Source organism: Lagenorhynchus albirostris, chromosome 17 (genome assembly GCF_949774975.1).
Source record: "Lagenorhynchus albirostris chromosome 17, mLagAlb1.1, whole genome shotgun sequence".
Taxonomy (NCBI): Eukaryota; Metazoa; Chordata; class Mammalia; order Artiodactyla; family Delphinidae; genus Lagenorhynchus; species Lagenorhynchus albirostris.
This window is the reverse complement of record NC_083111.1, coordinates 17,751,675-17,779,053: the sequence shown is the minus strand read 5'-3', so window position 1 is coordinate 17,779,053 and position 27,379 is coordinate 17,751,675. Positions and strand designations below refer to the sequence as shown.

General features: G+C 40.5%; 1 protein-coding gene across 3 annotated transcripts in view; it reads right to left on the bottom strand.

The window, feature by feature from the left end:
• Nucleotides 1-670: 670 nt before the first annotated feature.
• The window catches only part of LY96 (lymphocyte antigen 96), a 49,693-nt gene continuing 22,984 nt past the window's right edge, over nt 671-27,379 (bottom strand). For 2 of the 3 annotated variants that reach the window (XM_060127335.1, XM_060127337.1), the window contains exons 3-6: nt 17,334-17,423; nt 12,348-12,476; nt 1,413-1,465; nt 671-801 (exon numbers count right to left, since the gene is read on the bottom strand). In XM_060127335.1, coding sequence (XP_059983318.1) covers nt 703-801; nt 1,413-1,465; nt 12,348-12,476; nt 17,334-17,423 — 371 coding nt within the window. In that variant the 3' untranslated portion in view covers nt 671-702. Of the gene's footprint in view, nt 802-1,412; nt 1,466-12,347; nt 12,477-17,333; nt 17,424-23,965; nt 24,092-27,379 lie in introns of all 3 variants that reach the window. The other variant, XM_060127338.1, reaches the window with a different exon arrangement.

The window sequence follows — 27,379 nt, the reverse complement described above, 5'->3', positions numbered from 1 at the left end:
TGTCACTCAGGGGGGCCCTAAACCAATATGACTGGTGTCCTTATAAGAAGAGGAGACTAGGACACACGCACAGAGGGAAGATAATGTGAAGATACAGGGAGGAGAAGGCCATCTACAAGCCAAGGAGAGAGGCCTCAAAAGGAACCAAATCTGCTGACACTTTGATCTCAGATTTCTAGCCTCCAGAACTGTGAAAAATAAATTTGTTGTTTAGGCCACCCAGTCTGTGGTATTTGCTATGGCAGTCCTAGCAAACTAATACACTGTGCAAAAAAAAATTTAAGTGAAAAGACTTCCCTGATGGAGCAGTGGTTAAGAATCTGCCTGCCAATGCAGGGGACACGGGTTCGATCCCTGGTCCGGGAGAATTCCACATGCCACAGAGCAACTAAGCCTGTGCGCCACAACTACTGAGCCTGTGCTCTAGAGCCCACGAGCCACAACTACTGAGCCCACGTGCTACAACTACCGAAGCCCGCACGCCTAGAGCCCGTACTCTACAACAAGAGAAGCCACTGCAATGAGAAGCCTGTGCACTGCAACGAAGAGTAGCCCCCGCTCGCCGCAACTAGAGAAAGCCTGCGCGCAGCAAAGAAGACCCAACACAGCCAAAAATAAACAAATAAAATAAATAAATTAAAAAAAAAGATTTTAAATGAAGAATGAAACCTTTGAAAAATAAAAACATATACTCGATTTATTCTAACTGAAATCAGGGTGGTATATGATGGTAAAGTTCAAGCAAAGGAGCCTTTCTTCAGTGTTCCCAGCAATGGCTTCTGTAATACAATCGTATCGTCCCTAAAACGAGTAGTAAGAAATACAAGTAATATAAAATGTTAGATGCTTCTATTTTGTAAGACTTTTATAAGAATTTTAAATTGAATTGGTTTTTACTTTCTCAGTTTTCTAGCCTAGCCTATGAAATCTTCAAACATTAGATATAATTTGTAAGAAAATAGGTAAAGAATATGCATTATTAATGTTTATCTTAAAATAGTTACCAGAAGTGAAACATGTGCAAAATTTCATTGCATTTCTAATGCAAATATCTAAAATTACATCATTATTATCCATGGAGGCAGTCACTGAGTTATACACAATGGTCCTACAGTGCTTTCACCCAAAGATCATTCAACATATTAACAATGAGCATTACTTTTAGCAAGGTATGTTGGAAGGAAAAAATAAAATTTAAAAAGGGCTTTCTTTGGTGTAAGTTTTCTATTTTTTCCATATTCCACAGAAAGAAGAAAGAGCAAAATATCGAAAACCAAAAAGAAGTGAAAAAAAGCCTTGAACATCTTAATCTTGAATTGATATTTTTAGAAGCTGTGAATTGCTCATTTCAAATTCTTAACACATCTGTTACTGCAAAAGGTTAAGGAAGTACAAAATGACTTGAACAATACCTTAGAAAATCGTATTTCCTTGAAGGAGAATGATATTGTCGTATTCACAGTCTCTACAACCAAAATACAAAATACAAAAAGTTATTGGCTAACATCAGGTGATTTTTTTTGTTTGTAGTCCACAGTGCACCTCTTACAATTTTACTACTGGCAGAAGCAATCCCAAGCAAAATCGTAGAGAAATAATGAATCTTATACCCTGGCTACGATTCTCCTGTGGCTTCCTCTGCCACACTGAGCCCCTCTCAATATCAGCCTATATCTCATCCCTCAGCGGATACAAACTTGTAAGGCCCACTGGTCTCAATAATGAATGAATGATGAACAAGCTAGTGCTAATATGCTTCATCCCAAGTTACGTATGTGCATATTTACTGTTGCTGCCTCTTAGCAGGGAATGATAAAGAAAAATCTTCCTAAAGGTGGAGGAGAGATTTGGGAGGGCAGCCAGGATACCAAATCTCCTTCCAATCCCACCACCGAGAAGCCTAGCTATGTAGTCACTTGAAATGCACAGCCATGGGCCTGGCCCTGAGGAAGCTGTGGGACAGAGTCAGAAATGCAGGAAAAACCACACTCCACTGACCCAGTCAGAAACAACAAAGGAGTGAACTTACAGGGTAGGGCTAGAAAGAGAAATGTTCTGAACCTCTAACAAAAGCAGTATTGACCAAAAATCTTTCTTAAAGTAATATAAATAGTCAAGTGCAAACTGTATTGATTATTTTTCTCCAAGTTGGCTAAAGACAATCCTTACCAGCAAATGAATAGATTATGTCTACATCTATACCTTCATTTCTCACAAATAAGCATTTATTTATTTGCTTCTGGGAGTATTGTTATTAGGGGTACTAATACATTAAGATGTTGGTTCTTGAACTTAGTAAAGTGATCATATCTTCATGATCTTAATGATCTTTCATTCAAGGCTAATCCAATTCAAATTTAATAGTTCAACCAATATTTATCAAAAGCCTACTATGTACCAGGGACTGGGGATACAAGGGTTAGTACAATACCATCCTTTCCCTCAAAGAGTTAAAGTCTTTTGGGGACACAGACATGCAAAGAAACCATTCCAAATACAATGTGCAATGAAAAGATGCAGTAAGGATAAAGGCAGGATAGCATTTTTGTTAAGAGTGATGGCTCTGGGACCTGAACTGCTTGGATTTGAATCCCAGCTCCTCTACTTACTCAGTGTGTGACCTTGGACAAGTCACTTAACTTCTCTGTGCCTCAGTGAAATGAGGCAGTGGATAATAACACCTACCTCATAGGATTATTCTGAGGGTGTCAACTGAAAAAAATGCACAGCCTATAGTTAAGAATTATGCTTTATTCGGTGGACGTACTGAGGACTTAAGCCTGGGAGACAGTCTCTCAGATAGTTCTGAGGCACTGCTCCAAAGGGGTAAGCGAGGAGCCAGAATATATAGAAGTTTTTCCAAAAAAAACTGAGGCAGTCGGAACATCAAAAGATTACTGTAAATTAAAGAAAAACCAGACCTCTCAAGTTCATGAATTTAGCACTTTTCCATGTATGGGAAGATGCAAGAGTCTGGGCTCACTGAATCATTCCTTTGATGTGCACCTTAACTATCTAGGGCCGGTATCCTGTGTTCTCCATCCTGAAACCCCTCAGAGTCTACCATGGTGGGGGGGAAAGGGAGGGAAGGGAGGGGGCGGCTGCAGTGGCTGAAGCCTTGATGGCCACAACATTCTTTGTTTACTGATATGGCAGGTGACATTCTCTGTCCACAAGGGCTATATAAGTTAATACATATAAGCGCTCAGAACAAGGCCTGGAACATAGCATTCATTAAATGTTATTAACATTCAAATGTCATTTATTATAACATTAAATGTTACTCCTTTCTAGACCCCCCTCCCATGGCATCTTGCAAATAATAATGATAATGTTATGAATATTATAGTTGATGTTAATATTATTGTTATTGTGACAGTAGGTCCGTCACAAAAGATGGGAAGGAAGGCAGGGGGTACATTCCAGGTGGCTGGAAAAAGAGGAGCAAAGGCAGGAAGGTGAAAATCAGTATAGCTTACACGTATGCCTGCAAGGGGCTCAATGTTATTAAAGCAAAGAAGCAGCAGGGGGCTTCCCTGGTGGCGCAGTGGTTGAGAGTCCGCCTGCCGATGCAGGGGACGCGGGTTCATGCCCCAGTCCGGGAGGATCCCACATGCCGCAGAGTGGCTGGGCCCGTGAGCCATGGCCGCTGAACCTGCGCGTCCGGAGCCTGTGCTCCGCAACGGGAGAGCCCACAACAGTGAGAGGCCCGCGTACCGCAGAAAAAAAAAAAAAAAAAAAATAGAAGCAGCAGGAGTGCTAAGAAGTAAACCTGAAGAAGTAAGCGTGAATGCACTCAGGTTCCACACTAAGAGAATGGAGGTGATAGGGAAACATCCAAGGATGTGAAATGGTCAGAGTTTGTTTAGAGAGATGAGTCATATGACTGTATAGTAGCTGGATTTAAGGGGAGCACTGAAAGTCAGGGATATCCGTGAGAGCCCAGGAGGCAGTGACAGTGGTGAAGAGAAAAGGAGGTAAATGCCTCCCGTGACCTCCATCTCAGGTAACCTCCCTCATCATGCTCTGTTTCGTCATCCTGCTGCTTTCCTTGAGAGCACTTATCGTAAACTGAATTTTATTTCACTTTCATCTTTATCTTCTTTCGTGACCTAGTTACCATCTTGTTTCCTCCACTGGCCTACAAGCTCTATGAGGACAGGGGCTTTGCTTTGGCCACTTCTGAATTTCCAGCTCTTGGTACTACCTGGTCCCTGCATACCTGGCTCCGAGATCAGCTACATAATTTGCAAGGCTAAGCACAAAATGAAAATGGGAGGGCACTTATTCAGAAAGCACGGGAAACATCCATTAAAGGTACTAAAATATAAAGTCTTTTCCTTGCTTCCATAGTCTCTCTCTCCCTCTCTCTAGACTTGTCATGAGTTTTAAACTTTCTTTCTTTCAATTTTATTGAGATATAATTGACATATAGCACAGAAATTTAAGGTGTACAGCATAATTAACTTGACCTACATACACTGCCAAATGATTATCACGGTAATCCATCACCTCATAAAACCAAAAAAAGAAAAAGAAAGAAAGAAAAAAATGGTTTTTTTCCTTGTGATAAGAGCTTTCAGGATCTACTCTCTTAGCAACTTACAGATACACCACACAGCAGTGCTAACTACAGTCACTGCCATATTTTTTTTTCCTATTTAATGTATTCAAAATAAAACAAAAATTTTAATCATTAGCATGAATTTTACCATTCCCCTTTATATTGTACAATGCCGACTGTAAACACAAATATCAGAGCATTTAACTCTGAGGCAGAATCACTGAAGTTTCGCAATTTATATTTCGTGGCTCCTTCCCAGAAGGTGCCTGAAGCTGATGAGGAGAAAGGGACCTAAGCCAGGCTCAGGGAGTTTGGAAGGAGGAAGAGAAGGTACCCCAGGCATGAAAGAATCTGAGGGAATGTTCCCTGGCACAGGGCGCAAGGTAAGCGTAGAAGCTCACAGGCACCCAGGGGCTGCTCCACAATGACCTGGGGGTGGAGGGGGGTACACCTGTGCAAAGCCTTGGCCTGACAGCTGCCTGACAGGGTCGCCCTCCCGCATGCTGCCAGATGCCTCATACCCCAGAGCGGGGCAAGGAAGCCAAATCGGGCATCTTTCTTTACCATGGGCCTGCAGATCCACAAGTGACCCTCAAAGGTTTTGCAACCTCTGTGCAATAACTCCATGAGCTGCCTGCCGCGGGGGAGACCGTCTGGCCCCCACCTAGTCACCCACTAAACAGTGCCGCGGTGCTGCCAGCCCAGGTGGGGCGGCCACTGCCATACCCCAGCCCAGACACTGCAGGATACCATGCCTGACCCTGACCCTCCCTGCTCCAGGCCTCCACCAGGGGCACAGCGTGGCAGGCGTCACTGGATGGGATGAGAGGGGAGATGCCAGACAGGGCCCAGGGCACCAGCAGGTAGTGAGCAGCAGGGAGCCAAAACCTGTCCAGGGGAGGTGGGCACATACACCACTGTCCCATCACACTTTGTGTACAAAACACATGCTCAAAGATAAAATGACTAAGCATCTCAAGACTGATCCCAGAATAGTATACCCCAAATGTGAAGCCCTTCTAAGTATAGGGCCCTGGTTGTGAAGCAAACCCTGTCAGCTTTGTAGGAGGGAGGGAGGGAGGGAGGGAGGGAGATGGATGGGACTTGAGTTTGAGGAAGAAATCAAGAATAACTCCCAAGGGACTTCCCTGGTGGTCCAGTGGTTAAGACTTGGAGCTTCCATGGCAGGGGGCACGGGTTCAATCCCTGGTCAGGGAACTAAGATCCCGCACGCCACACTGTGCAGCCAAAAAAAAAAAAAAAAGTAACTCCCAAATTTCTATCTGGGGGAACTGCCCAAATGTTTACCAGGTCACGCGGGAAGGAGCTCTAACCTCTTCTGTGGAGTAGCCCTCTTTTTTCAACTGTTTTGTCTTTCTTTCTGAGAAAGACATATCTCCCACTCTCCTCTTATGGGAAGTTAGCTTGAAGCCTCTTGAAGGAGCCAAGAGAGAACCCAGGTAGAGTCAGAGAAGAGGAAGACAGAACCTCAGCTTAGGCCCTTCTCTGCTCTTCCCGAAAGGGATCCACGCAGCTCACCAGTGGTCCAGTCCAGGTCTCCTGGCAACTATGCAGGATGCAGGACCCAAGCCTGGGATGGTGTTATGGGGTTGCACAGTGTCCCCCCAAAAGATATATTCAAGTCCTAACCCCCAGTACCTGTGAATATGGCCTTATTTGAAAATAGGATATTTGCAGACAGTCAAATTAAGATGAAGTAATTAAGGTGGGCCCTAATTGAATATGACTGTGTCCTTATGAAAAGGGGAAATTTGGACATGCAGACTGACATGTATAAAGGGGAGACCACATGAAGGCACAGGAAGAAGAAGGTCATCTACAAGGCAAGCGTCTCCTGGGGCCGTCAGATCTTAGGAGAGAGGCCTGGAGCAGATCCTTCCCGAGAACCTTCAGAGGGAGCACAGCCCTACAAGCACCTTGATCTCAGACTTCTAGCTTACAGAACTGTTAGATGATAAATCTCTGTTGTTCTAAGCCACCCAGTTTGTGGTACCTTGTTACAGCAACCCTTGCAAAATCCTGAAAATAAGGCTAACAGACTTATTAAGTTTAAAACACTTTTGAAATATCCATTTATTTATTCATAAATGTATTTTTGAAAGAAATGAAGGGGTGTGTGTGTGTGTGTGTGTGTGTGTGTGTATAAGAAGTGGAGGGACTTCCTTCGTTGTCCAGTGGGTAAGACTCTGTGCTCCCAATTCAGGCGGCCCAGGTTCGATCCCTCGTCAGGGAACTAGATCCCCCATGCACGCCGCAGCTAAGGAGTCCATATGCCACAATGAAGATCCCACGTACTGCAACTAAGACCCGGCGCAGCCAAAATAAATTAATTAAATAAATATTTTTTAAAAATAAAAGAAGTGGAATGATTATGTGTAATTTTTATTTTATGTTCACTTGCCCATATTTTCTAAATATCATATCCTAAAAATGTCTGACCTTTGTAACAACCCAAAAAAGGAAAGTTATTTTAAAAGTTGGTGAGTATGTTCCTTACTCATTTGATTCCCAAATTTTCAAGGGACGGTTGACAGCATCAATGCTTCTTAAATCAGAATGTCCTGAGCTCTAAGCCCATATATTCGGCTGCCAGATGGACATGTTTATTTGAATGTTCCCAAATGGCCTTGAGCCCAACGTGCCAAACCAGAACTCGCTATCCTTCTCTTTAAAAATCTGCCCCTTCCTTTTGCACACATCATTGCTGATAAAGGCACTTCCGTCCACCCAGTCAACGGCCCTGGAGCAGTTGTTGATTGATCTAATGTTTGCCTGCCACATGAGATCAGTCAGCACTTCCCGCCTGTCCTGTTCCTCAATACGCTCTCTTTCATCTCTTCCTCTTTACTCCCAGGGCCGCCCTCGCGGTCCCTCAACAGCCTCCCAGCTGTGTTTCCTTCCATCCAAGTTTCTTGCCTCAGCCAACCCCACCTCCTTTTGAGACAGGCTGGGACCTGGGACCCTTTGCTGCAGTGCTTGCACCTGGACTAACGTCTCCTCCAGCAACAAAGCATAGAGAAACTGTAAGGGAGGAAAAATAACTGCATGCAGGCCCAGCTGGGGCAAATTATGGACAACAAGATACAAAAAGGCCAAAAAAAACCCCAACTGCCACTTCTGAAGAGCTGGAAGCAAAAACTGGGTGTCAGGAGCAAAAGCAGGGTACTGCGCATGCCCCCTGCACACGCCACCACCTAAGGGGTGGGCAGACCACCTAAGCCACGCCTCTGGTCGACCCCTGGCCAGCTCGCCCCACCTCGGGAAGGGAGCAAGGGAATCTGTTACGAGCAGGGGCTACTCATTGTTGCGGTGCGCAGGCTTCTCACTGCGGTGGCTTCCCTTGTTGCGGAGCACAGGCTCTAGGCGCACGGGCTTCAGCAGCTGTGGCACGTGGGCTCTAGAGCACAGGCTCAGTAGTTGTGGCGCACGGGCTTAGTTGCTCCATGGCATGTGGGATCTTCCTGGACCAGGGCTCGAACCCGTGTCCCCTGCATTGGCAGGCAGATTCTTAACCAGTGCATCACCAGGGAAGTCCCTCTTATCAATTTCTATCGATCAGGGAAGGCTAAGAACCCTGGTCGGTAACACTTCCATAAGGACCTTAGTTATGTGCAAAAATGGAAATCTCAGTGGGTCATCCCCACCCACTAACAACAAGATGCAGGCCAATATTTTATGCATGACTTACATGTTGGCTCCTTCCCCCTTTTCTAGGCTCACCTCCAGCAATTCCCCACAAACACATTCTGCTCCAGCTACAAAAAAGATACTCCCCAAATAAAACATATTCCTTCGTGGCTAGATACGTTTGCATATGCTGTTTCCTCTCAGGGAATGTCCTTTTTCCTCACTCTCTGATGTTCTCAGACTCAAGATTCTAATAAAAGACTCTCTGAAGCCTTATCTGAGTTCTCCTGTCACAGTAAGTTGGTAACTATGCAGTTAAGACTAAGAGCATATAATCTATTAGCATTTATGACATTTCCTTGTAACATTTGTTCCCATGACTATTTTTCCCAGAACAGAGTGACCTTCTGAAGAGGGAGAACCTATCATTCAACTTTGGATCACCACAACCTAAATCATGACTCGCTCAAATTAGGTTCAACAGATGTTTGTGGAAGGCAGGGAGGGGAGGTGGGAAGAAGCAGGCAGGCTGGGTTGAGTCTGATACATCTTTGATCTCAAGAAAGTGAAACCTTGAAAAGTCACATAAATGTCAACATAATCCCACAGAGATTAAGTGAAATAATTGTAAAGCTGTTGTATGAGAGAAATGGACATTTTTTAAACAACAGTAATCTACCAAGAGGATTTCTTTCATTTTTTTTGTTGTTGTTGTTTTGGTTTCTTTTTTTTTTTTTAGGCCACAGTGCAGGCTTGCAGGATCTTAGGTCCCTGACCAGGGATTGAACCCATGTCCCCTGCAGTGGAAGCGTGGAGTCCTAACCACTGGACCGCCAGGGAAGTCCCGAGGATTTCTTTCAAAGGGAAAGAAAGCATGGCCAGTGGAAGAGTAGTTCTTAAGAGTTAGGAGGCTACTCCATTACCAGATCTCCAAATGACCAAGGGCACGTTACTGAACCACTGCAGACATCGGTTTCCTCACTTATAAAAATGACAGGACTATAAATAAAGTCAGGAACAAAACAAGGATCCTATTATGCACATGAATATTTAATCACCATAATTCTAGAATTCTCACGCTGAGCACTGTACTAAGCTTTTTAACACACATTCTCTAATTTAATCCTTAAAACCATGTAAAATAGGTTTCACTGTCCCCATTTCCCAGATGAGGAAAATGAGGTTGATAGAGTTAACCTCTATCAATAACACCCAAGGTCACATTGCTGATAGGTGGAAAAGCTGGGACACAGACTCAGGTGTTTATGGCTCTGAGCCCAGACTCATAAGCAATGCCAGCTCCACAATGTGTATGTGGCTTGGGGGTGGCAGACAAGTTAGAGATGAGGAGAGTTGGTTGGCTGGGAGACATATCTTGAAGCTTCATTTGCATAGCAAGCAGATTGGTTTACTTAGAAACTTTTCCTTTTGGCCACACTGCACAGCTTGTGGGATCTTAGTTCCCCAAGCAGGGATCGAATGTGGGCCCTCGGCAATGAAAGCGCAGAGTTCCAACCACTGGACCACCAGGGAACTCCCAGAAACTTTTTTTTTTATTGACTGCTAAAAAATGTATAATCCAATTGATGTCCCTGTCAAAGCAAGTATAAGCCTTTCTGTCAAGAATTTTTATATTACTCTCATTCCATTAATTCTCTACCCTTATTTTCCATTTTTGTCCCAACTAATTTTTGTCTATCTAATTTATGTTATGTGCTCAAATTAACGTATGCATGTAAACTGCCTGAAATCTGTTTTTAAACAAGAGACGGCACTGGTTACTGGTAAATAATTATAGGGGAAAACATTCAACTGCAATAGTAATTTTTTAAATGTTAATAAAAAACAATTAGGCTTGGGGGCTTCCCTGGTGGTGCAGTGGTTGAGAATCTGCCTGCCAATGCAGGGGACACAGGTTCGAGCTCTGGTCTGGGAAGATCCCACATACCGTGGAGCAACTAGGCCCGTGAACCACAACTACTGAGCCTGCGCGTCTGGAGCCTGTGCCCCACAACAAGAGAGGCCACGACAGTGAAAGGCCCGCGCACCGCGATGAAGAGAGGCCCCCGCTTGCCACAACTAGAGAAAGCCCTCGCACAGAAACGAAGACCCAACAAACCCAAAAATAAATAAATAAATTTATTAAAAACAAACAAACAAAAAAACAATTAGGCTTAAGTTTTTTAACCTAATAAAGTTTTTTTAAAACTTCTTTTTTAAAATGATAATGCCCTATACCCTGAGAAAACCATAATTCAGAAAGAGTCACGTACCACAATGTTCATTGCAGCTCTACTTACAATAGCCAGGACATGGAAGCAACCTAAATGTCCATCAACAGATGAATGGATAAAGAAGATGAGGCACATATATACAATGGACTATTACTCAGCCATAGAAAGAAACGAAATTGAGTTATTTGTAGTGAGGTAGATGGACCTAGAGTCTGTCATACAGAGTGAAGTAAGTCAGAAAGAGAAAAACAAATACCATATGCTAACACATATATATGGAATCTAAAAAAAAAAAAAAAGGTTCTGAAGACATAGAGAATGGACTTGCGGACACAGGGAGGGGAAAGGTTAAGCTGGGACAAGGTGAGAGACTGGCATGGACATATATACACTACCAAATGTAAAATAGATAGCTAGTGGGAAGCAGCCGCATAGCACAGGGAGATCAGCTCGGTGCTTTGTGACCACCTACAGGGGTGGGATTGGGAGGGTGGGAGGGAGATGCCAGAGGGAGGGATATGGGGATATATGTATATGTATAGCTGATTCACTTTATTATAAAGTAGAAACTAATACACCATTGTAAAGCAATTATACCCCAATAAAAATTTAAAAAAATAAAATGATAATGCCCAATGTTAACAAGACAGAGATTAAACTACTATACGTATACATTGCCAGTGGTACAATGTATAAACTGATACAATCTTTCAGAAAAGTAATTCAGCCTTATGTAAACAAAACCACATAGATTCAAACCATTTAAGCTCAGGAATCTCCCTTGGAGTTATGTGTTAACTCCTTCTTCCAAACATGAGAATATTCAAATCTAAAATATGAGAGTATTTATATATGCATTATAATATTATTTATAATAGTAAAAATATCAGAAGAAGACTAAATGTCTAATAGGAAAATAGTTAAGTAAACCAGGGCACACCCACTAAGGGAGATGTTTCATTATGTGACATTTATACTCTGATTTTTAAACCACATGGATTATCTGGTCAAATAATTAAATAAATTAATTTTTAAAAAGAAAATAATTAGGGCTTCGCTGGTGGTGCAGTGGTTGAGAGTCCGCCTCCTGATGCAGGGGACACGGGTTCATGCCCCGGTCCAGGAAGATCCCACATGCCGCGGAGGGGCTAAGCCCATGAATCATAGCCACTGAGCCTGCGCGTCCGGAACCTGTGCTCCGCAATGGGAGAGGCCACAACAGTGAGAGGCCCACGTACCGCAAGAAAAAAAAAAGAGAAAATAATTATAGTACAGTATACTTACAACTGCATAACAATATGCATGAATTAAAAAATGAGAACAAAATGTTCTTAGAAATATGATTCTGTGACTTTTTGATTGTTTTCATTTTCTAATTTTTGGTAATGTGACAATATGATACATAGAATTTTTTAAACTATTTAAAATGCTAGTTTAAAAATTATTAAGGAAAAATTCATGGGTTTGCAATAAGTGACCTCTAAGTTCCTAAAGTTTGAAATTTTATGATTCTGTGAATAATTCCAGGGTGGAAAAAAGGGGAGAAAAGACACTGAGGGAACGAATGTAAGTGCATAGAAAAATCTATTGTGTTTTTATGAAAAATAATAAATGTAATATTTAGAAACAGAGAACCATAACCAAGGGTAAATATACAGTATTAATCTGAACAAGGTAAAAATTTTAATATCCCTTCAAACACACCAAATAAGTGTCATCTTAATAACAATCCAGTAACATAATTGTAAAATATTGTTTAAACTGCTAAAAGAAAAACTTTGGATGGAAATAAAGAATTATTATCAGAAAAGGAACTTCACATTTTTAATGTATTTAATTTTCATAGCGTTCTCATAAGGTATTATACTCTATTCTGAGGGTAATACGAATTGAATGCTTACCTCCCTTCAGAGCTCTGCAAAAAGAATAATCATCATCAGATCCTCGGCAAATAACTTGTTTGCGCACTGGGAAATTCACGGACTTAAAAGATACATAGATATTGAAATATAAGCTTTTTATGTCTCTTCCTTAAAAAGAAAAAAATTTCATTAGCCACTCAAATAAGGTATTTTTTAATAAATATTTAAAAACCAACATTTACTGTATACTTAAAATATGCCCTGTGCTTTTCCTACATTATTTCATTTAATTATGACAACTACCTATAATGTGGATATTATTATCCTGTTTTGTAGACGAGAAAACTGAAGTTCTGAGAGGGCCACTAGTTGATTGTAATCAAATAGAATGTTCCACAGTGAGAATTATGTGGGCTATGCCTAAAAATAGAATAACCTATATTTTTGAGAAAACTATCAAATGAAAATATAAAATTTCCAGTTGTAGTCATAGTTCCACTAGGAAATTCAAAAGAGAGGGAAGGGAAAGGAAGGTTGTTTTTTTTTCCTATATATTTATTTATTTATTTTTGTCTGTGTTGGGTCTTCGTTTCTGTGGGAGGGCTTTCTCTAGTTGCGGCAAGCGGGGGCCTCTCTTCATCGCGGTGTGCGGGCCTTTCACTGTTGTGGCTTCTCTTGTTGTGGGGCACAGGCTCCAGACGCGCAGGCTCAGTAGTTGTGGCTCACGGGCCTAGTTGCTCCACGGTATGTGGGATCTTCCCAGACCAGGGCTCGAACCCGTGTCCCCTGCATTGGCAGGTGGATTCTCAACCACTGCGCCACCAGGGAAGACCAGGAAGGTTGTTTTGATGAAAGATTTCTTGGAGAACAAAATTGAACCTTTTGATTAAAAATTAAATAGATGAGCTATTTATTATTTCCTCAGGATCTCTTTATTACCAATGAAGGTGGAAAATTCCAGGAAGAAATGCATTTTGCTCAACTCTTCTAAGTTACTCAGTTGGCCCAACTGGACAAGATGCACAATCTCTTTTATAATGAAAACAATTATTGTAACCACTACCTCATGGAAAGTATTTTCCTAATAAGGTCACCATGACTCATTGTAGCCATAATAAAAATTTAAAAAAAGGTTTTCCATCTTTACCTTGAACTTGGCTATGCAGAACAGAACTGCTAGCTCCTTCCTCAAAACCCATCCTTCCTTTGGTGTTGGCGCTACCACTCTCTTCTTGTTGTCCTCCAACCGTTCTGTGTTCTGACTCCTCTCCCCAGTCTAGCTCATTGACTCATCTCTCTTAGGATTCTAATCTCAGGGCTTCTCAATTTTCACACTGCACACTCTCCCCAGATTTAAATACCACATAGGGTAATAACTCCCAAATCTTCATCTTTAGTCTCAACCTTTCTTTTAAGCATCTGTCCCCTGTGTGCATTCAATATCTCTACTCAAATGTCACTTATTACCACACCCAAAAGATCCAAAGTTGATTTCCTTATCTTCATCACCAAATCAGCACTAGAATTCCTAATCCCGGTCGATCCTACTGGTGTCCCTTTTATCCCCATTACCACTATCTTAATGCAGCCTCTCGTTACTCTGAGCCTAAAGTACCACCAAACTTCCTTACTTGTCTCCACTTCTCTACTTTCAGGGTAAAGTGTAGAGAAGAAGAACGTTATACAGTCTGTTTCAAACAGTGGCCCCATGGCCCACACCACGGGCATGGACCTGAACCTTTCTCAAAGCAGGGATGTGTATAGAAGTTGAAGAGCTGTTTTCACAAGGGATGCCTTGAGATACAAGCACATGGTAGCGTGGCATCCAATGATAATGCAGAACAAAGAATCTTCTTCCATTTCTGTGTGGAACACACTATGATTCCAGTCTTCAATGATTCCAAGAAAGGAAGTGCTGCTTTGACATCTCAACCCTTTACATCTTGAGAAGCTTCTTGCCCTTAGATATCACTGTGGTCATGTTAGGCACGTGAACAGTGGTTGAAGTGAGGTACCACTTGCATGGCTCAGCAGGCCAGAGATATCAATGTGGGTGTTGGAGTGAGAGACAAGAAACATGGTGGCTCTCGGGGGTTTAGCGAAGAAGACTGTTTTTGAGCTCACCTAACACAACTTTGGGAACTTCTGAAAATAACGTTGAGGAAGGCTTATGAATCAGCTGTATATGTCAATTAGTTAATAGTGACATATAATTTATTAGCAAGGCTATGAAGTCTCAAATCATTTCCATTCCCAACCTATTTTTGGTACAAGATTGCTCTTATAGCTCTTACTGAATTTAAGTAGCGATAGGGCCACAAAAATAAGGTTGATTTCTATAAATGTGGCCCACATTTTATACAGATGTTCTAGTATATTCTAGGGAAACTCAGGTCATAACTACAAAGCATCATAAAAAAACATGACTCGGGGCTTCCCTGGTGGCGCAGTGGTTGGGAGTCTGCCTGCCGATGCAGGGGACACGGGTTCGTGCCCCGGTCCGGGAAGATCCCACATGCCGCGGAGCGGCTGGGCCCGTGAGCCATGGCCGCTGAGCCTGCGCGTCCGGAGCCTGTGCTCCGCAACGGGAGAGGCCACAGCAGTGAGAGGCCTGCGAACCACACACAAAAAAAACAAACATGACTGAATCATTCTTTCATTACTGAATTAATATCATGTTATATAAATGTCATATTTAGTAAGTGATTAGGGTATTTGTGGTGGCCATGGAGGTGTGCTGCTTAAAACTCCCTTCCAAAGAATCTGTGTGGAGGAGGGCCGTGGGCAGACAGCCACCAGCTACTGCACTTTTAGATATATCTTAGCACTCATCCGGAGGCCAGACTCGAACAGTCTGCTCCTATAATGACCGAGCACAACAAGGACACTAGAGCCAGCCTACACCTGCCTATCATGGGACATGTGTGACAGGCAATCATTGCTCTAAGACTCCCCACTGACCTGGCTGAGGATGTCTCAGGGATGCATTTTGGTCTGATGACCATCCTACCAAATTCTCCTTCCTTCTCTCTCATTTCAAAGGTATCGGACCAACACTTCAATCTGCCTCCTCTCCTTGCCTGCTCTAGCTTCCTCTTTCCTTTATTGTTCACAAACATTTCCTCCCCCAAAATCCTTTGTATGTCTAATTCCTTCTTGGTATCTGCTTTTCAGAGAACCCTAAGTGAATCTGTGTTGTATTATTATTACTTGGGTCTGGAAGGCCTGTTTCCTGTGTGTTAAGGGGAAGGGGCTCACTTGAAAATGAGGCCATTCATTATGTAAATAATCACTTTTGCAAACACCTAGAGGTTAAGCACCCCACATAGACCGGAAAACAAAACCTGAGAAAAGAGGAAGAAATTGTAGAGCCTTTGTTGGGCAAAAATTTAGATTATTTTAGGGAATTAAGAGATACAAACTACTATGTATAAAATAAGCAACAAGGATATATCATATAGAACAGGGAAATATAGCCATTATTTTGTAATAACTTTAAATGCAGTATAATCTGTAAAAGTACTGAAACACTATGTTGTACACCTGAACTCAATATAGTATTGTAAATCAACTATACTTCAGTAAAAAAAAAAAAAAAGTTTAGATTATTTATTTCCCCCTTGGCCAAGAAAGTGGAGCAAGTAGCTCATTGTTCTTTCCTCTGTGCTACCACTAAGCCTTATTGCTATCATTTCACTTATCATACTATATTATCTACACATCTGCCTCTTCTATTGCACTGAGAGATTCTTGAAGGTCAAGAGAATGTCTTAGTTATCAATGAATTCACAGCACCTAGCATAATACTTGAAATAAACTATACATTTACTAAGTATTTTTTAATGAATAAATGAATGCAGAAACAAAGTATCAAGATACAGGTTTTCAGGAAAATTAAAGCATAAGTTTATCGTCTATCATTTCTAGATTCTCAACTACCCTTTTTCCTGTAAGCTGGAGAACTAAAATCAGGGGGATATGTTTTCTTTAGTTTATTTATGGAAAAGCACATTTTAAAGTATAAGCTCCAAATATAAGCTAGGATGTAAATGATAATAGTGATAATGAAAACAACGATGATAATGATGATGATTACAACCGAATTTCCTGGGATCCTTACAGGCAACAGCTGACTGGTAGGAGAGGATGAAACTTCTGTGCGTTTTCACAAACACTCAGATCCAGCCCAATGCTATCACCATCACCCAATTAACTTTTATAAGATGATGGCAAGTAAAATCATAGAGAGGAAGAAGAAGAAATAACACAAAACAAAACAAAAATCATTGCCTTTTTTCATATCATCAACATTTTTTTCTAGAAAGGTCACCTTTAGGAAAAAAAGTCCTCCTTGCTCATACACAAATCTTTGACTCATGGAAACCCAAGTTTACTTATCAGCTGAATATCTAATGATTGACAATGGATATACCTAGTAGATGGTTAGAAGTTTCAAATTATTTCAATTTTTACCATGCCATTATGTAATCCCTCCTCATGAGTATGAGCTAGCCTAGTGACTTGCTTCTAACAAACAGAATACAGCAAAGGTGATAGGGTGGCACTTTTATCATTAGGCTACATAAGACTGTGACTTCTATCTTGTTAGTTAACTGTCCTCCTTGCTAACTTCAGGGAAACAAGAAGCCATGATGAAAAGGCCCACATGACAAAGAACTGAGGGCTGGCCAACAGTCAGATGGAAACTGAACACTGTCAATGACCACATAAGCTTAGAATCGGGTCCTTCCCTAGTTGAGCCTTCAGAAGAAACCCTGGCCAACACCTTAATTGCAGCCTTGTGGGAGACCTCCTGAAGCTGACACAGGTAAGCCATGCCCAGACTACTGACATACAAAGACTATGAGATAAAGAATATGTCCTGTTTTAAGCCATTAAGATTGTGGTAATTTGTTACATAGCAAGAGAAAACTAATACACATACATTTAGAACACCATCATTTTTCATTGATATTTCTGGAACCCTTTTAATCGTAATCTACAAAAACAAAACTTTGGACTTACTTGGAATGTAGTAAAGATACAGATTTCCACGGCCTCCCTTCAATGTTATACAGGGCTCGGCATTTATTGAAATAGGGAATTTCAAGTTATCTAAATGGAACAAAGAAAATGTCAATAAAATTACTATAAATCATTTACAATAAGTATTCTGAATATCAGCCCCCCAAAACTCCCTTTAGTATTAAAATTTTATGAGAAAAATTAAGGGTAGTTAAAAATATCTCCCTCCCCAGAGGAGTAAAGTCAGCCAGATGGTAGAGTAAAAAGTCCTCCTTCCCTTGACAAATACACCAGTTCAGCAACAATTTACGGACAATTTCCCTTTGTGAGAAATCAGAAACCAACCGAAAGTTTCCTGCACCCAGGAGAATGTAAAAACAGACTCACCAATTCAGTACTGAGGTTCGGGACACCTCTCACAAGAGACACTGCTCCTGGCATAGCATAATTAGGAAGAGCTAACCTACCCCTCAATTTCACTCAGAGCGAAGAGATTGGTTCATGCGTTCAGAGCCCCAACTTTTCCAAGGAGATCCCCGGAGGACTAAAGAAAGAAAGTCTGAACAGTGTTATAACTAGTAAGGAGATTGATTCAGTAATCAAAAATTTCCCAAAGAAAAGTCCAGGACCAGATGGCTTTACAGGAGAATTCTAGTAAACATTTAAGTCAGAATTAACACCAAACATTCTCAAACTCTTCCAAAAAAATGAAGAGGAGGGCACACTTCCAAACTCATTTTATGAGGCTAGCATTACCCTGATAGTAAAGCAAGACAAAGACACTACATGAAAACTATAAGCCAATATCCCTGATGAGTTTAGATGCAAAAATCCTCACAAAATATTAGCAAACTGAATTCAACAGCACATTAAGAGGATCATATACCTTGATCAAGAGGCATTTATCCGTGGGATGCAAGGATGGTCTAACACACAAAAATCAATTAAAGTGATATGCCACATTAATAGAATGAAGAATAAAAATCACATGACCATCTCAACAGATGACAAAATTCAACATCCTTTCATGATAAAAACTCTCAACAAACTAGAATTAGAGGAAATGGCCTCAACATAATTAAGGCCATATATGAAAAGTCCATAGTTAACATCATACCCAACAGTGAAAAACTAAAAGATTTTCCTCTAAGATCAGAAGCAAGGCAAGGATACCCACTCTCAACATAGTACTGGAAGTCCTAGCCAGATGAATTAGATAATAAAAATAAATAAAAGGCATCCAAATCAGAAAAGAAGAAGTAAAGCTTTCTGTTTGCAGAATGACATAATTTTATATCTAGAAAACCCTAAAAACTCCATTAAAAATTGTCAGAACTAATCAAAAAATTCAGTAAAGTTACAGGATACAAAATCAAAATACAAAAAAATCAGTTGCATTTCTGTACACTAACAATGAACTATACAAAAAGGAAATTAGGAAAACAATCTCATTTACAATAGCACCAAAAGAATAAAATATCTAGGATTAAAATTACCTAAGGAGGTGAAAGACTTGTATGCTGAGAACTACAAAACATTGATGAAAGAAATTAAACAAGACACAAACAAATGGAAAAATATCTTATGTTCATTGATTGGAAGATTAATGTTATTAAAATGTCCATATTACCCAAAGCAATCTATAGAATCAATACATTTCTATCAAAATCTCAATGGCATTTTTTACAGAAATAGAAAAAACAACTCTAAAATTCATATGGAACCACAAAAGAGGACAAATAGGCAAGAAAATCTTGAGAAAGAGGAAGCATCACATTTCCTGATTTCAAACTATACTGCAAAGCTACAGTAATCAAAACAGTATGGTAGTGGCAAAAAGACAGCCATATAGACCAATGGAACTGAACAGAGAGCCCAGAAGTAAATCCATGTGTATTTTGTCAACTAATCTTTGACAAGGATGCCAAGAATACACAATGGGGAAAGGACAGTCTCTTCAACAAATGGTGCTGGCAAATCATGCAAAAGAAAGAACTGGACCTTTATCTTATACCACAAATGAAAACCAATCCAAAATGGATTAAAGACTTAAACATAAGATTTAAGACTGTAAAAACTCTAGAAGAAAATACAGGGGAAAATCTTCATGACATTGATCTTGACAATGACTTCATGGATATGACATGGCAAGCAAAGGCAGCAAAAACATGAATAAATAAGTGGGACTATATCAAACTAAAAACTTCTGTACTGCAAAGGAAACAATCAACAGAGTGAAAAGGCAGCCTATGGAATGGGAGAAAATACTTACAGACCATATATCTGATAAGGTGTGAATCTCCAAAATATATAAGGAATTCCAACAATTCAATTATAATAAAACTAATAACCTGATTTTAAAATGAGCTAAGGACTTGCATTTGTTGAGACATGGATGGATCTAGAGACTGTCATACAGAGTGAAGTAAGTCAGAAAGAGAAAAAAACAAATATTGTATATTAACGCATGTATGTGGAACCTAGAAAAATGGTACAGATGAACCAGTCTGCAGGGCAGAAGTTGAGACACAGATGTAGAGAACAAACGTATGGACACCAAGGGGGGAAAACCACGGTGGGGTGGGGATGGTGGTGTGCTGAATTGGGTGATTGGGATTGACATGTATACACTGATGTGTATAAAATTAATGACTAATAAGAACCTGCAGTATAAACAAACAAACAAACAAACAAAAAACTAATACTAAACTTTCTTTGGGTTATTTGTATGGAAATATGTTAATATAAATGTTTCAGACATTACATGAAATTTCTAAAAATCTTATATGTTCTGCTATAATGTTATAAGTCATAATTCTAGTTATTACTTTAAAATGTGTATCTCAGAAATAACTAAATTTCCTTGTCAATTGCATTATTATGAACTTTCATCAAATCTTTAACCGTGGTCATTTTTAAGTCTTTTGTCATTTACAGACAGTTCTGGGTGTACTCTGATGCTTTTGCAAAAATGTTCCTATAAAAGGGTTTCGGGCTTCCCTGGTGGCGCAGTGGTTGAAAGTCCGCCTGCCGATGCAGGGGACACGGGTTCGTGCCTCGGTCCGGGAAGATCCCACATGCCACGGAGCAGCTGGGCCTGTGAGCCATGGCCGCTGAGCCTGAGCGTCCGGAGCCTGTGCTCCGCAACAGGAGAGACCACAACAGTGAGAGGCCCGCGTACCACAAACAAAAAAAAAAAGGGTTTCATCTTCAAGGAATTCATGGAAAAGACTCTGACAAGTACAGGTTTCTGGTAACTGACTATACTGCTGAACTGAATGAATAAGCATTTTCAGAACTCTAATGGAAAACTGATGAATTCATAAAAGTGCAAACAAAAGATCAAGATAAAAAAAATTAATTACATGGGACTGAGTGAACTGATGAGGATGATTATAATTTTTGTGACTTTCTGTTTGAATAAAAATAAAAAATCCCACAAGGACTCAGAGGCAAAAAATATACAAATCAATTTTCACTGCAAAGTAAAGGAGCGGTTACAATGGAGGATTACTGGACTGAATGTCAATATTATGACATAGTATGAGTGTGTTTCATGTTTGGTAATTGCAATCCTTGTTGCTTTTGTTGTGGTCATCCATTTACAATGCTTGGTGTCAGTTTATTTATCTCTTGTAAAAATAAAATACAGTGTGTGTGAAAAAATAAATAAATTAATTAATTAAATAAAATGAGCTAAGGACTTGAATAGACATTTCTCCAAAGAAAACATGCAAATGGCCAACAGGTATTTAAAAACATGCTCAACGTCACTAAGCATCAGGAAAATGCAAATCAAAACCACAATGAGATATCACCTCACACAAGTCAGATTGGCTATTATCAAAAAAAGAAAAGAAGGACAAGAGTTGGCAAGGATGTGAAGCAACTGGAATGCTTGCACACTGCTGGTAGGAATGCAAAATGGTACAACTGCTCTAAAAAACAATACAGAGATTCCTCAAGAAATTAAAAATATGGGCTTCCCTGGTAGCGCAGTGGTTGAGAATCTGCCTGCTAATGCAGGGGACACGGGTTCGAGCCCTGGTCTGGGAAGATCCCACATGCCGCGGAGCAGCTAGGCCCACGAGCCACAACTACTGAGCCTGCGCGTCTGGAGCCTGTGCTCCGCAACAAGAGAGGCCGCGACAGTGAGAGGCCCGTGCACCGCAATGAAGAGTGGCCCCCGCTTGCCACAACTAAAGAAAGCCCTCGCACAGAAATGAAGACCCAACACAGCCATAAATAAATAAATAAATAAATAAAATAAAGGGCCACCCTGGCTACTCTTTAAAAAAAATTTTTAAAAAATTAAAAATATTACTACCATATGATCCAGCAATCCCACTTCTGGGTACTTATCCAAAACAATTGAAATCAGGATCTCGAAGAGATATTAGCATTCCTAAATTCATTGCAGCACTATTCACAATAGCCAAGATGTGGGAACAACCTAAATGTCCATCAACAGATACATGCATAAAGAAAATGTGGTCTATACATACAACGGAATACTATTTAGTCCTAAAAAAAAAGGAAATTTTGCAATATGCTACAATATGGATGAACCTTGAGGACATTATGCTAAAGGAAATAAGCCAGTCATATAAGGACAAATACTGCCTGAGCCCACATATCTAAAATAGTCAAATTCATAGAATCAAAGAGTGGATGGTGGTTGCCAGTGGCTGAGGGGAGAGGGAAATGGGGAGTTACTAATCAATGGGCATAGAGTTTCAGTCAAGCAAGTGAATAAGCTGTAGAGACCTGCTATACAATTTCATGCCTGTGGTCAACAATGATGTACTGTACACTCAAAAATTTAAGAGGGTAGATCCCAGGTAAAATGTTCTTACCACAGTAAAATAAAATTTAAAACACTGTGTGAATACCAAAAAAACTCCCTATAATGTAAACAGATTAGTATTTTAATGCCCTTACATTGTTAAGGTGGAGGTTGAAGGTAGTGAATTACTTTAAACTGTGGGGAAGGGGGTGAACTCCCCAAAACATATTTTCATAAAATTACTTGTTCCATTTTCATACTTTTTAACCTGTTCTTTTCTACATTGCTCTTCTTTTCTATACTCTCCTCACCTCTCTGTATGTTCCATTGGTTAAAAATAGAAAATACACATCAAGTACTTAGAATTCTAGTAAATGGTAAGTGACTGAATACATGAATGAATGAGTTAATAAACAAATCTTCCTAAATAAGAAGTTTCAAGAAGGATGTAGAAGAGCTTATAAAAGCACTGAGGAGGAGGGGAAAGAGACTAAACCAGTTTTATTTAATTTGCCCCTGAAGGCAACCCTTAAAATTAATGTTAACATCTCTCATTCAATGAATTGAGTTTGCCTGCAATAAAAGTCTCACAGAATGAGCTATATTAACAGTCATTTCATCGAATCATGGATGTTCACAAACATCTGATGCAAAGATGTTTATTCCTGTGTGGATTATGACCAAAGGAAAACCTGCCCAATTTGCAATAACATGGATGAAACCTGAGGGCATTGTGCTAAGTGAAATTAGTCAGACAAAGAAAGACAGGGAATTACCTGGCGGTCCAGTGGTTAGAACTCCGAGCTCTCACTGTCGAGGGCCCGGGTTGGGGAGCTAAAATCCTATCAGCCATGTGGCACAGCCAAAAAAAAAAAAAAAAAAGACAAATACTGTATGACTTCACTTATATGTGGAATCTAAAAAACAAACACACTCAAAAGACAAAAAATAAACTCACAGACACACAGGCTGCTAGAGGTAGGGGGTGGAAGATTGGAGAAATGAGTGAAGTGGGTCAAAAAGGACAAACTTCCAGTTATAAAATAAATAAGTCATGGGGAATTAATGTACAGCATGGTGACTATGGTTAATAATACTGTTTTACATATTTGCGGTACACGGGCCTCTCACTGTTGTGACCTCTCACGTTGCGGAGCACAGGCTCCGGACACGCAGGCTCAGCGGCCATGGCTCACGGGCCCAGCTGCTCCGTGGCATGTGAGATCTTCCTGGACCGGGGCACGAACCCGCATCCCCTGCATCGGCAGGCAGACTCTCAACCACTGCGCCACCAGGGAAGGCCCCTGTTTTACATATTTGAAAGTTGCTAAGAAAGTGGATCTTAAAAGTTTTCACCAAAAGAAGAAAAAAATTGTAACTATGTGAGGTGATGGATGCTAACTAGCTTTATCGTGGTGATCACTTCACAATATATACAAATATCGAATCATGTTGTATACCTGAAACTAATATAATGCTATATATCAATTATATCTCAAGTAAAAAAATGCTCAGAGGTGACTGAATAAATAAATATTGTGCATCTATTTACTGAATTAATATACAGTCATTAACATGAATTTTTATGATATTTAATGTTATAGACGTTTATGGTATACTATCAAGTTTAAAAAATGCTGGTTACCCAACAGTATATACAATATGGTTCTACTTCTACTGTTTTCAACATATATCATTATATATCTAAAAGAATATTTACCAAAATATCAGAATGTTCATAGTGGTTAACTCTTAACTGTGATAGGCTTATGGTGCCTTCTTTTCTTTTTTATTCACCTATATTTTTGAAGGTTTGCATAATTAATATACTTATTAACTTTCTTACCATGAAAGGTTGACATGGTATTGAAATGTGGGCACTTCCATATGCATTACCGAGCACAGTGCAATGTGTCTCTTCTTTCTCAGTGATAAGCTTGTAGAAGACCCTCAGAGCAAGACAACCAAGACTCTGGAGCAAAGCCGGGAACAAGTTAAAAGCAGTGAATCACCAGGGCCATGTTGTATGTCATAAGGGCAATTCTCTATTTTCAGTTAAGTTTCCCACATGTCTGAAGTTGGTCTGATTATGATGAAACCATCGACAAGTCAATGCAATCAGACAAATGTTCAGAATACCCCTGTGGGTGCTCAGTGTTAAGCCAGCACCAGAGCAAGGCAGAGTGGGGTAGGGTGGAGTGAGGGCGGAGAATAGAAGTGTAACCTTAATCTTTATGTCAGGAAGCCTAAGATTTTTCTAGGAAGACGAGACCACCATACATTAAAAAAATTAGATGTAAGGATCAAAAGATCACATAACAGTACATAGCATGTGACTTTTAATTTATTTGCAAAGGTTGGGGAACTAACAGAAAATAGCTTTATTACTTTAAAGTCACCATGTTTATGGTAAAATTCTACATTTGGTTTATTAAATACCAAAGAAAGCAGTGGCCAGGTTCAGCAAAAGCACAGTACAAGAGCCTCCGGTTTCCCCTGCAACCACAAATGTCAGCATTGTGAATCCATCATAGCACTTTTTCCCACTGAGCTCTGCCTCAGAATCCTTCTTTACCCAACAGTCCAGGCAACTGCAGTTGGCACAGGAAATGAAACCAGTGCCACCCTGAGTGTTGGTATTAAGTACTATTGGAGATCAAGGGAGGAAGCATTAGCTGGAGTTGAGCCATCACAGCACTTCATTTTACCTCTTTAGCAGAATTTCCATTACATAAATATGCAGTTCCTTCTGACGGGAATGCCCTGTCCTCATCGGTCTAGAAACTCCTTGTCTGCCTTCAAAATGTATTCAAATATCAACAATGCTGTTAAGCCTTCCTTGACTCCTCCACACCTCCCCAGCCCGACAGCCACAAACACACTATCATTCACAGTACTTGATCATCCTTCAATGGTCATTTAAAATGTTTACTACAGGGCCTTCCCTGGTGGCACAGTGGTTGGGAGTCCGCCTGCCGATGCAGGGGACACGCGTTCGTGCCCCGGTCCGGGAAGATCCCACATGCCGCGGAACGGCTGGGCCCGTGAGCCACGGCCGCTGAGCCTGCGCGTCCGGAGCCTGTGCTCCGCAACGGGAGAGGCCACAACAGTGAGAGGCCTGCATAGCGCAAAAAAAAAAAAAAAATGTTTACTACAATTATTTGCTTGCATGTCAGTCTTCATCATAAAAATAGCACAAACCTTGAGGGCAGGAAGCATGTCTCATTCATTTTTCATGTCTCTTGCGCACAGCACACTGTAGATAATAAATATGTGTTTATTCACTTCTGCTTAGCACCAAATATTGCTTTAGGCACTAGAGAAACAATGAACAAGACAGGCAAGGGCCCACCTCTTGATAAATGGACACTCTAGTATAGAAATCAAACAGGGCCATGAGAGAAAGACTGAGTGTACGGTGGGGACGGAGGAGTTGGGGGTGGCAATGGGTAGCGATACCTCAACTACAGTATCCAGTAAGTGAGTGACAGAAAGCAACCAACCCTGTGGACATTGTAATCAGGAGTACAGACTCATAGGTGACAATGACTTTGACATGTTCAAGCAACAAAAACAAACACACACACACATATATACACAAAGACCGTTACATGAGATACATATAATAGACAAAGTCACAGAGACAGAGAGTAGAGGTTACCAGGGACTAGGGGGGAGGGAGAAATGGGGAGTTATTGTTTAATGGGTACAGAGTCTCTGTTTGGGATGATGAAAAATTCCGAAAATGGATAATGGTGATAGTTGCAAAGTGATGTGAATGTACTTAATATCATTGAATTGTACACTTAAAAATCATTAATAGGGTAAATTTTATGCTTGTTATATTGGTAATACAAACAATAACCGTAATAACAATATAGGTCAGTGTAAATGGAAAATAATGAAGGAGGGTGGGAATCATGGGAATCATAGGAATCAGACAGGTAGGCAAGGGCCACCTCGAGGGGTCTTGGACGCCTTGGTACAAAGTTGGGATTTCACTCTAATTGTAGTGAAAAGCCACTGGGGGGCTTTAAGCAACTGAAATAACATTATATAACATATTTACATTTTTAAAAGATCTCTCTGGTCTCTATGCTAAGAACTGATTGTATGGAGGCAAGAATTAAAGTGGAGAAAGGACAATTTAAGAGGATGTTGCAGAGGCCAGAGAAGAGACGAAGGTGACATGAGTGGTGAGCAAAGGACAGTGAAAAGTAGTTGGCTTTAACTATTTACAACAGCCAAGACATGGAAGCAACATAAATGTCCATCGACAGAGGAATGGATAAAGAAGATGTGGAATATATAATGGAATATTACTCGGCCATAAAAAAGAATGAAATAGGGCTTCCCTGGTGGCACAGTGGTTGAGAGTCCACCTGCAGATGCAGGGGACACGGGTTCGTGCCCCGGTCCAGGAAGATCCCACATGCCGCGGAGCGGCTGGGCCCGTAAGCCATGGCCGCTGAGCCTGCACGTCCGGAGACTGTGCTCCACAACAGGAGAAGCCACAACAGTGAGAGGCCCACGTACCGCAAAAAAAAAAAAGAATGAAATAATGCCATTGTGGCAACATGGATGGACCTAGATATTAGCATACTAAGTGAAGTAAGTCAGACAGAGAAAGACAAATACCATATATCACTTATATGTGGAATCTAAAAAACTGATACAAAGGAACTTATTTACAAAACAGAAACAGACTCACAGACATAGAAAACAAACTTATGGTTACCAAAGGGGAAAGGTAGGGAGGAGGGATAAATTAGGAGTGTGGGATTAACATATACACACTACTATATATAAAACAGATAATCAACTGGACCTACTGTATAGCACAGGGGACTCTACTTAATATTCTGTAATAACCTATATGGGAAAAGAATCTGAAAAAGAATGGATATTTGTAGATGTATAACTGAATCACTTTGCTGTACACTTGAAACTAATACAACATTGTAAATCAACTGTACTCCAATATAAAATAAAAATTAAATTAAAAAAAAAAAGTAGTTGGGGAATTCCCTGGCAGTCCAGTGGTTCAGACTTGGTGCTTTCACTGTGATGGCCTGGGCTCAATCCCTAGTGAGGGAACTAAGATCCCACAAGCAACACAGTGTGGTCAGGAAAAAAAAAAAAAAGTAGTTGGCTTTAGAATATATTCTGGGGATATTAAAAACGGAATCATCGATAAATACGATGTGAAAAATAAGGGAGATAATTAAGGATACCCCTGGTTGGGGGGTAAGGAATTAGG